At 39.2% G+C, this 10,527-nt stretch overlaps 1 protein-coding gene across 1 annotated transcript in view; it reads left to right on the top strand.

The window, feature by feature from the left end:
• The window catches only part of LEPR (leptin receptor), a 34,754-nt gene that overhangs the window by 19,150 nt on the left and 5,077 nt on the right, over positions 1 to 10,527 (top strand). Inside the window, 9 exon segments of the mRNA XM_009585679.1 lie at positions 1,749 to 1,948; positions 4,021 to 4,169; positions 4,414 to 4,570; positions 4,647 to 4,729; positions 6,208 to 6,424; positions 7,581 to 7,763; positions 8,328 to 8,423; positions 8,956 to 9,079; positions 9,821 to 9,896. Of these exon segments, the coding sequence (XP_009583974.1) occupies positions 1,749 to 1,948; positions 4,021 to 4,169; positions 4,414 to 4,570; positions 4,647 to 4,729; positions 6,208 to 6,424; positions 7,581 to 7,763; positions 8,328 to 8,423; positions 8,956 to 9,079; positions 9,821 to 9,896 (1,285 nt within the window).

The following is a 10,527-nucleotide window of genomic DNA, read 5'->3' on the forward strand; positions in this document are numbered from 1 at the left end:
TGAATATTTCTCAGGATTTTGTGAACTAAAGTAATAACTGGAATGCTTGAGATTTCAAGTGGAGGCTTTTAGGGCAGGATTAGTGACTAGCTGACTGCTAAGGTAGGCTTTGTTTTGACTGTCTTCACAAATATGAATATAATGAGTGTCCTGCTGAGCAACGAGCTTGAAATAAAAACCATGCTGCTCTTGCCGTGCTTTTTATTCCCACTTTTTCACTGTCCAGGTTTAGCTAAAAATGTTGTTTTCTAATACGAAGTGATAATCTGTACATTTGTTACAGTGTTCCTGCTGGATCAAACAGTGAACATTAATGCAGACTGAAAATGCTTCCCAGATGCTAGTATTTATTGTGATCTTTTTGTTCTTTTTTTTTTCGGTTTGCTAATAGTAAGGTCTGAAAGGTGTGGGGAGGGGGGGAAATCATGGGGGACCACATGAATGTACCAACTACCAAAAAGTTGAAGTATAGGATGTTTAAAAATTTATAGTTATGAAAACACATTTGCATAAAATTCTATTGCACATTGGGAACACAAAAAAATACAAAAATACAAAATGAACTTGAATGTGTACAAGCTTGAAACCAAATGAAATGGCCAGTTTTTTTAATTGCCCAAGCTCGATTGTAAGAGGCACCATAAATACGCTGGAGTTGCTAGTATTTACTTAGACATAGACAAGTCCACAGGATGAAAGTTGGAAGTTAGATGTAGTGCATCGACATCAGGCACGTCAGGTTTTCCAGAGCACACAGCTATTCTTCTTACTTACTGATGCAATCACATTTTATAGATGAAATCCAACACTCTACAGTAATGTGGTGTGATAGCTTTGCTGTTGGTGTCGTGTTTTGGTTGGGTTGTTACTACATCTTTCTCTACAGACAGTGCTGCCAACAGAAATAGCACAGAAATCATCATCCTGTAAAAACAGAAAATGCTGAGCTAAACCTTCAAAGCACAAGGAAACAGTTTAATCAGCGTTAGCTATGTTGACAGGAAGAGGAGAGATTCAGCTAAGTGTAACTTTTGTGGTTCAGTTGAATAACGAATACCCTATCTGGCCACTCTCACCACAAGTCTGAGCTGTGAAGAAACGGGAGAAATTTGAAAACTTTCCTTTCCATCACCGATAAGATGTCCAGTGCCATTTTATCCAGAGTCCAGGTCTCCTCTCTTCTGTTGCCAGATGTGATACTGACTATATGTGGGATTTTAATACCACCCTCCAGAATTGATATGTTTATGCGATTTCCATCTCCTGGTGACTTCACTGCACATGTCCAGTTGGTCCATGTGGCAGCTTTCCCCTGGACGCCAGTTGGTATTTTGAAAGTCATACTCCCGGCTGGAATAATTTCTTGGCTGGAGATCTGCCTTGCTATGTTTATTGCTAATACATACCACTCAAGTAACATGATTTATGAGTATTTGGAGATGCCTGCTCTTGTTGTACCTGTTTCTTCCTGTTGTTAGTCTCTTATCAAAAGATTTTGCACTGGGGGGAGCCTTCATGTCCTACTTTTTTCAGGCTAAGAGCCAAAGCTTTAAGGAATAACACTGCAGTGTTATTTATCCATTTAGTGCAAGCTCAAGTTCAAGATCTGTCCAAATAATCATCAAAAAACCCCAGATGGTTCCAATGACACCATTTGTTTTAATTGCCTTCAGAGTTACAGAACTGATGCCATGAGCGGCTTATAGTTACAATGTATTAACTGAGTGTTGTTTTTTTTTTCTCTTAAGGAGCAGAATTTATTGTTCTGACTTTCCAAGTACTTCTCCAAAATCAGAGGTGAAAGAATGTCATTCACAGAAGAATCATTCTTATGAGTGCACATTTCAGCCTATTTTTCTTTTATCTGGATATACCATGTGGATAGAGTTTAAGCACTTACTAGGAACACTTGAATCCTCACCAACTTGTGTCGTTCCAGCGGATGTGGGTAGGTCAAGATTTGTGCACGTCTTTCTTCACTTGTGACCTTGGATTTCATTCCTTATATGGTATAGGTAAAGTACTTCTTCACAGCATTTTAAATAAATTAGATTGTGGAAAGAACATAAAAGCACAAGAGCGTTGATATTGTATTCTAAAAGACATTGGATTAAATGTTATTCCCATACATTTTGCTTGGCACAGGAGCAGATTGTAACTGCAGCTAATACCTATAAAATGAAACATCCAGTTTTGCATGTTTATCCTCTCAGGTGTTTTGAAAAGACATCTACAGAAAATGCAAGTATTATATTTAAAATGTCAGTCTCATTTTTAAGATTCTTGGTTATCTAATTTTTCTGAAGTCTTCAATTAGTTCTTAAGTTTATACTTTGATACAGTGTAGCAGTATATGTATTACTTACACAGTTATATATTCATTTAAAATTATAGGGACTGTTCATGCTCTTGCATGCTTTTGCAAAGTTTCTTTTGTGACATATAGAGCACTTACTTAAATTTGTATAAAAGCAAGAGGCAGGAACAGCGAGTGTTTTCAAACATTGCAAAATGTGCAAAGCATGTCTACCTGGTCTATGACTCAGAGCGTTCATTGAACTGTGTATTTTTGGACACAAATGTGAACATATGTAGAGAGACAACATGGCAGCTAGACCACCGAAGTGCTACATGAAATAAAGCGGAATAAAATACATCTATTATGTGTGTGGGGAAGCATACATACAGAGAACATAAATTAAACCAAATTGTCCTTTGCGTTTCAAAGTTTAAATAGAGTAAGCAAAAATGAACATCACAGGAAGGAAAGGCAAAGTTCAGTGCTTTATAGCTAAGTGGGATATGGGAATTATTATTACTACTAATTTGGTGGCCTTGTGTTTTTCAAGGTTGCTCCTGTCTAGTTCGAAGAGGATTGTTTGTGCCTTTTTGACAAGCAAGTTCGCTTATTATCAGAGAACTGTTGGCAGCCTTGGGCATCAAAAAGGAGGGTGGTGCGAGGGATGGCGGGTGGGGATCCTACACTTCTGCTGCTTAGACAATTTGCCAAGAGAACCTGGCACCTTGTCAGCATGGCACCTGTAGTGTTAGTCTGTGTCGGACACGTCTGTGCTGTGCTCTTTTGGGGAATGGTGGTGGCTTTATACGATGCTGCCCAGTGAGGAATTCTAGCAGAACTTTAGAAGTCTGGTTTATTCAAGTCATCACTTTAAATAAAAAGCAATGAATAGAATTGACCTACACTGCATGAAAGGTGCTCTGTATCATAGTAAAACAAAACATACTCACACCACCCAAAATTTAAAGCTTATTTCTCTTTCTTTTGTTGTTTTCTCCTCACTCACCATCTGGTTAGTCAAAATGAGTCTATTCTAACTTTGCTTTGTTAACAAACTAGGGCTTTGTGACATTTGTGTTCAGTCTGCTGGAGAAGCTCAATTTTGGTGGAATTTCCTATTAGTAAAATAAAAGCTTAATGTAATATTTCTATTAATCATTGCATGATGTCTGTCACTGTCCTTTATAGGAGCTGCCTTTCTGGGCCGTGTGTGCCGCTACTTTCCACCGTGGCACACCCCATTAGCGCCAGGCTATATCCTTTGCTGTTTGTACCAGGGGATGTACCAGGGGGTGTACCAGCACCAATATAAGCTATTGTGGTTTAAATTAAAATGAAATGTACTGAAACTTGCCCGTGGATTTTTTTTTTTTTTTTTTAAATAAGATGTTTATTCTGTAAGAAACTTTGATTTTGATATTTCAACTTAAGATTTTCTTTTAGTTCGGGTCAAAATTGGAATGAATTTCCTGTTAGACAAACATTGCCTTTTCTCAGTCAGCAACGCTTTTGTCTGCAATGAATGGGCCAGCCAGCTTGGATTGGTGAATTGTTATGTTTGCATTGTAGTCCAGCTTTACTTGGAGTAGCAGAGGCCACAATGTATTACCTGCCACCCTCAGGACAGAAGAAAGTAAACCATGATGATTGGATTTAATGAGAAATGTCAGTGCAGCCATTACAGTCGGGGTTTTTTTTTTTTTTTTCTTTCAATTTTCTAGTGAAGCCGCTTCCTCCCTCCAACGTTAAAGCAGAAATCACCAGGAATGTTGGGCTGCTGAATGTGAGCTGGACAAACCCAGTATTTGCAAACAATGATCTTAAATTTCAGATTCGGTATGCTGTGAACAGGGAAGAAATTACATGGGAGGTACTGTCTTTTTTAATCTAGATTGAAGCATGAATTGTTGCAGTATGTCATTTAGTGTGTTAGCTGGTTTTCGTGGAATTTGTGGCATGCAATGAATCACGGTTATAAGCATTTGCATTATCTAGCAAAGGAACATTACCAATAAGGCCACTTTCTCATTGGATTAATTTTCAGGAATTTTTACTCTAACAGATGCCTAAGCAGCCTTTTGCTCTTACTCTAAATATTTTTACTTCTGTTACAGCTTTATGAAGTTTCAAATGCACCAAGATCAGCTGTGATAAAAGTTCAGAAACTTTGTGTTGAGTATGTTGTTCAGGTCCGGTGCAGAGAACTGGATGGATCCGGTTACTGGAGCAACTGGAGCAGATCAGCCTATACGCTTGTAAAAGATATCAAAGGTACATGTGCTTTCGGAGTGCACTCTGACGGGCTGTCCACGTTCAGACTGTGACACAAAACTGTGTTGTCTTGCAGCTCCCTTACAAGGCCCTGAATTTTGGAGAATTATTATTGAAGATCCGGCAAGGAGGCAGAAGAATGTTACGCTCCTGTGGAAGGTGAGAACAATTACATTTTGGTCTTTCACTTTGATCCAAAAACCATTGGTAGAATTGCCAAAAAGGGAATACGATAAGCACATACTGCCCTGGGAGGCAAACTTGGGCAGTCGCTGTTTACAGGACTTCATATGCAAGGCACTTGGGGTATGACCTCTTCTGTGTTACTGCCTTGCTTGGCTAATACCGGAGGCAAGTAGAGGTTGCTGGTGAATATTGATTGTAATACTGTGATACAAGGTGCGATGGTTCTGCCTTCTTTGCTCAGTCAGCCTGTCTTGTACTTTACTCCTTTTTGTTGCTGTTACTCCCCCCTCCCCCTCTTCTGATTTTATTCTCCATAATCTTTCCTGCAGCTAGCTGGCACACGTCGACTTGATTTTGTACCCTAACAGTTACCAAGTTTATAGTAATGTAGTAGGATAGAAACTTTCCTAGCGCTGTATGGTTGCTCGGGATGGTTGAGAGGTGGGTGAGGCTCAGCACAGATGTACACTGGCACAGGCGTGTTTCCAGGCTTAGGAAGCTGACAGGCCAGCCTTCTGAAGTGAGCTGATTGTTCTACACTGGACCCATCTGAGGTGGTGGTCAAATTTTCTTGCGTAGGTCCAGTTTGCATGCACCACAGCCATGTTGAACTGCATGTGGGGCTGCCTCGCGGCCATGTGGAACATCCTATTATTCCTGAAGTCTTGTAGTCCTTGCTACTTTAGGAGAGCCCTCAGATCTCTAGGCAGGCTGCAAGCTTCCTTGCCTTTGTGCAGAGACCAGACCTGCTGTCTGAATTGTACTAATGCAGCTGAAGTGTCAATGCTGTATGACGTTGACATGTTCATGCCAGCCTTAGTGTTAGTCATAAAAATGCTATGAAACAGAGACTTAAAACGCAGTTTATTCTAATACTCAGAAAAAAGAATAACATGGAATCAAAGACTGTAAGTTATAATGAGAGTTGCAGTCTTCAGCTGCCAAGTTCTGCTGACCAAGATCTCTGAGCAGAATGTGCCACTGACTCCTAGAGAGCTGCCTGTATAAACACCACTGCAACTGCACGTAATCTGGGCAAAGCTACGTTAAAAGGTTGATGCAGGACAGAGAAAAGAAGTACATCAGTGACTGCCCACTCCTGTTTGTCCATGTTTAGTATGCAAACAGTCATCTGTTCTGGTTTTTCAGTCCTGAAAAATACTAAGATAAAACAGTGAGTTACTGTGGGAGTCTGAAAGTTTGTATTTCCTTGTCCCCTCTGCCCTCCCGTCACTGGAAAGGCAGCAAGTAAGTGTGTCAGCTCTCAGAGAGACAGAAGAAATTAAGTCTTTAAATGGACTACAGTGCCTTTGCTAAAAGAACAGTAGCCAGTCTATAGAATATCTTTATTGGGTCATGTTTTCTTAAAATGGGACCAGTGCCTTCTGCCCAAATAACATTTGCTTTTGAAATCAAAAGACTGGGAAATTAATTAATGCCAATGTTTGCAGCCCCTGATGAAGAATCACTCATTGTGCAGTGTGAGCCGATACGTTATAAAGCATCAGACATCAGGAAACACCACGTGGTCAGAATATGTTGATAATGGCACTACCTGTTCATTTCCATGGACTGAAAACACACACACCATTACAGTTTTAGCCATGAATTCAATTGGAGTTTCTTCAATTAATTTTAATTTAACTCTGTCACAGCAAATGAGCACAGGTAAGAACACCAATTAGTAACCATTTTGAGATGTGGAAAATGCTAGGAATCCTTGTGATGCTTTTGGACAAAGCTTTCTTTGTAACAAAATTCCCTTTCTTAGAATAAAAAATGTTTTATGATGATACGTTCAGCTGTATATGGGAAACAGATTCTGTATGTCACCAGCAGAGCTATTTGAAAAATGAAATTTCCATCGCATGAAAATCTTAATGATCTTTGGGTTGGGAAAAGAGTTGTCTTTAACTGGGCTGTCTTCCCTCCACTAACAGAATATAAAGTAATTAATCAAAGGAAAATAAAATCTTACTGTAGAACTGATCTTTCATCTATTTTGTCTTGGGAACACCCAACATAAATTTGGTGTGTCCAAAATGAAATACGGTCTTGTTTCTCTGGCTGCTCACCTGACGGGCTGCCAGAGTACACAGTTTTCAGAGGTTTGGCTATACTTCCTAAGCAGCCTCTTCATTGATTCGGCTGCGCTCTGCTTTATTAATAAAATAAAGGCTACTGCTTTTGAATATTTCAATTGTGTAACATTCATATGCAAATATATGTTGTGGAAACATTACTGCTGTCTATTCTTGGAACTTTACTGCTGTAATGCAATTTTTAAAGCATTTTTATGGATAAAATTCTTTCTGATATTGTGTGTAAGAGTATTCTGGAAACCTTGTGGTTGGTAGCAGATGTAATGGGAAGCGTTTGTCCGACGGGATTGTTATCTTAATGTATTACTTAGATTCAATAGGATTTAGCTTCAAGGGTCTCAGTGCGTGCTTTACTAGTTAGGTGTTGACAGTTCAGTTGTTGATAATTTTTTGGTTAAGGAGTGATAATTAAGGAGGTGCACATGAGAATCAGGATATTTGTTTGATGTCTGGTAAGAAACTTGATCTATTTAGTGTTCGGGACTGGTTGGTGTAAGCCAAGCTTTGCTGGCTTAAAGAGAAATATGTTTGCTTACATGAACTAAAGGTCAGGCTTTATTATAAAGAAGATAATTAAACAAGTAAATGATAAAGTGCTGAAACCGTAGCAGTCGTTTGTGTGCATGTAGTTTATAGTATACATCTCTCCTGCTAACCCAGCTCTCATCCCACCTCTGTCTGAGCTCATGTAATTCACGGCTGTTTTCTCCTTGTTCTGTCAGTGAATGTTGTGCAGTCACTTAGCGCTTACCCAGTGAACAGCACTTGTGTGATTTTGATTTGGACGCTTTCACCTCAGATATACGTGATAACATCTTTTATTATTGAATGGAAGAACCTTAACAAAGAAGAGGAGATGAAATGGGTGCGAGTTCCTCCAAATATTAGTAAATATTATATTTATGGTGAGTGTGCACTTGAAAATATAATACGTTATGTTAATTGTTATGGAACAGAAAAACGTAGCATTACTGAGCTCTCGGATTCCTTCCCCCGCCCCCCCCTCTGTTTCTGATGGCTTTTATGGTAAGGACCGGTAGAGCAATTCTTGATTATCATTAGAGGACTGATTGTAGAGGATTGACTGTTGCATTAATAATCAGGTTAACAAAGAATGAAGCTCAGGAGTGTGTCCATTTTTTGGCAACACGATGAAATTAGTTCTGGAATATTGAGTACACCAGCTAGTTATCTAAGTTAATATGTGCATTCCATTTGCATTTTGGCTTTAATCTTATAAATTTTTACAATAGCTCCATAAAGGTGTTAATTCCATGACAGAATAATGCTAGATTATCCAGTGTAGATTAATCTTCTGATATTAAAGTATGTATCTATAAAAGATGGCTTTCATTATTGCCCTCTCTGGGCTGATCTGAACTCTGATATGTGACCAGAGCCTCCGTGGAGGTAATTGTTTAAAAGCAGGATAATAGTTTTGATTGAAAATGCTGATTTCCTCTTTCCAGATCACTTTATTCTGATAGAGAAGTACCAGTTCAGCCTGTACCCTGTGTTTGCTGGAGGAGTTGGCAAATCCAGAACAACGGATCAGTTTACCAAAGGTGACTTACAGAATCTTTCTCCATGTTGTTTATGAAATAGGAGCTTGTAAAAGTAAACTTTAAATGCAGGAGAAGTCTGTATCTTATTAAAAAAAAAAGTCAGTAATAAAGTAATTGTAATATAACTATAAACAGTGATCTAGACTTCAGTTGCTTTAATTTGAAAACTCTCTGTGGGATTAGTTGAGTGAGGGACCCGAATTTCCGTGCATCTAACTTAATAGCTGAGATTCCAGGTCCCTGTGTTTCTTCATTCTCCAGTTGTGGACTATTCTCTTATTTCATATGCTCTGATTTCATTTCTTAATAGCAAGGGAGCAGTGGGCACCTCCCACAGGGATGGAGGAGTCACCTCAGTATTTAAAATAATTTCTTCCTTTTTGTCTATTTGTTCTCAAGGTAAAGGTTTGTTGATGTGCACTAAAACTGTTTATCAAGTTTTTTTGCGTTTAAGCTGTTGCTTCTTCTACTGTTTGTTATTTCCCTGTTGCAAACTATTTGTTCAAGACAAATGATTTTACTGCATTATTAGCTGAATTCCTTTTATTTCCAGGTGGATATGAAAATGAGAATAATGCCAGCCTCTATGTGGTTCTGCCAATAGTTATTTCAACCTCAGTTCTGTTGCTTGGAGCATTGCTGGTTTCACACCAAAGGTAAGTTGTTCATTGTCATTCAAAAGTCCCAGAAGGCCTTTAGCAGAAGTGATGCAGCTTAGATGATGCCTGTCTGCTGAACTGGTGGGCAGGGTCTTTCTGAGGAAAGCTGGGAATTATTTTTATCGTATATTTGATGTACTGTACTGAAAGGCAGTGGACTCTGTGGAATACAGCACCAAGAATTAAAGTGTCTTGAGTGCACAGGCTTGTTACCTTGTGAACGTCAGACCATTGCCCTTTCGGGTCTGGTGTCCTTGCAGTAAGATGATGATGAGTACTGTTCATTTTCACTGGGAAGTATCACTTCAGCCTGTACCGCGTACCCTGTGCTTCTGCAGAGTGATTTGTGGGCAAGTTAACGAGCGTCATGTGCTTTGAATTTGTAAAGCAAATATATTTCCATATTTGATTGTCATCACAAACTAAGGTCTGAAATAAAAGCCAATTGAAAAAAATCCCTCTGAGTTTTGTGGAGGGTGGGTTGGGGTCATATTCAGCAAAGACTGCCTGTACCTTTTATATTTTGCAAAACTGCCACCTGGAATGTCACTTCTTTCTTTCTTTATTTTTTCTATTAAATTTTGGCCATCTATCATATCCAAAATGATTGTTTCATTGTCATAGTGCTCTGAATAAATAAAATTGCACAGATTCCTTTTCTGACATAGCAAAGGTGAATGACAGCAGTACAGAATATATGAGAACAGTACCAAATCCAGAATTTACCTCATATTTCAGAATGAAGAAACTGTTTTGGGAAGATGTTCCAAACCCCAAGAATTGCTCCTGGGCGCAAGGAGTTAATTTTCAGAAGGTGTGTATTTCCCTGGTGATCCTTCTTCCCCCACCCAATGGGTCTGACTGCTGTTTGCTCAGTACTGAACTCTACCTATGGGTTAGACTAGACCCTACCTGAATTACCGAAGGAAGCAACTCGGAGCCTCTGAAGTTAGCAATACAGCGGTTCTCTTGGCTATAGGAAGCTAGTATCTGGAAATGGGCCAAGACCAGCGACCAACACCTCTTTTGAATGTAGGGGGTGTTTAAATTTCAGGGCAATTAGTAAATCAGTTGTAGAGTCCCATAGGTGTAATGCTATGCCCCTCAGTGAGTGCCACAGGTGTGTATCAAAGGCCAAATTCTTTGCTGGGGTAAACTGCTTCTCCGTTTGGCATGTGAATCAGGAGCTGTGACAAGTAAGAGCCTTTGCACCAGCAGACAAAGTTTCTCATGGTCCCAGAGTTTGAGAGTGTGTAATTATTGAGACAAGAATCTAAATTCAGGCCTGTTATTTCTAAAAGAAAGAGCATCTAATGGCAGAAGATTTTTCAGGTATTTAATTTGCGTTCCCAGTGAAGGTTTCTTTTCTCATCTTTTATTTTATTTCATTTCATTTAAACAGAGAATGGACATTCTTTGAAGTCTAATCATGGTCACTGCCTGCT

Source organism: Fulmarus glacialis, unplaced genomic scaffold (genome assembly GCF_000690835.1).
Source record: "Fulmarus glacialis isolate BGI_N327 unplaced genomic scaffold, ASM69083v1 scaffold35969, whole genome shotgun sequence".
Classification (NCBI taxonomy): Eukaryota; Metazoa; Chordata; class Aves; order Procellariiformes; family Procellariidae; genus Fulmarus; species Fulmarus glacialis.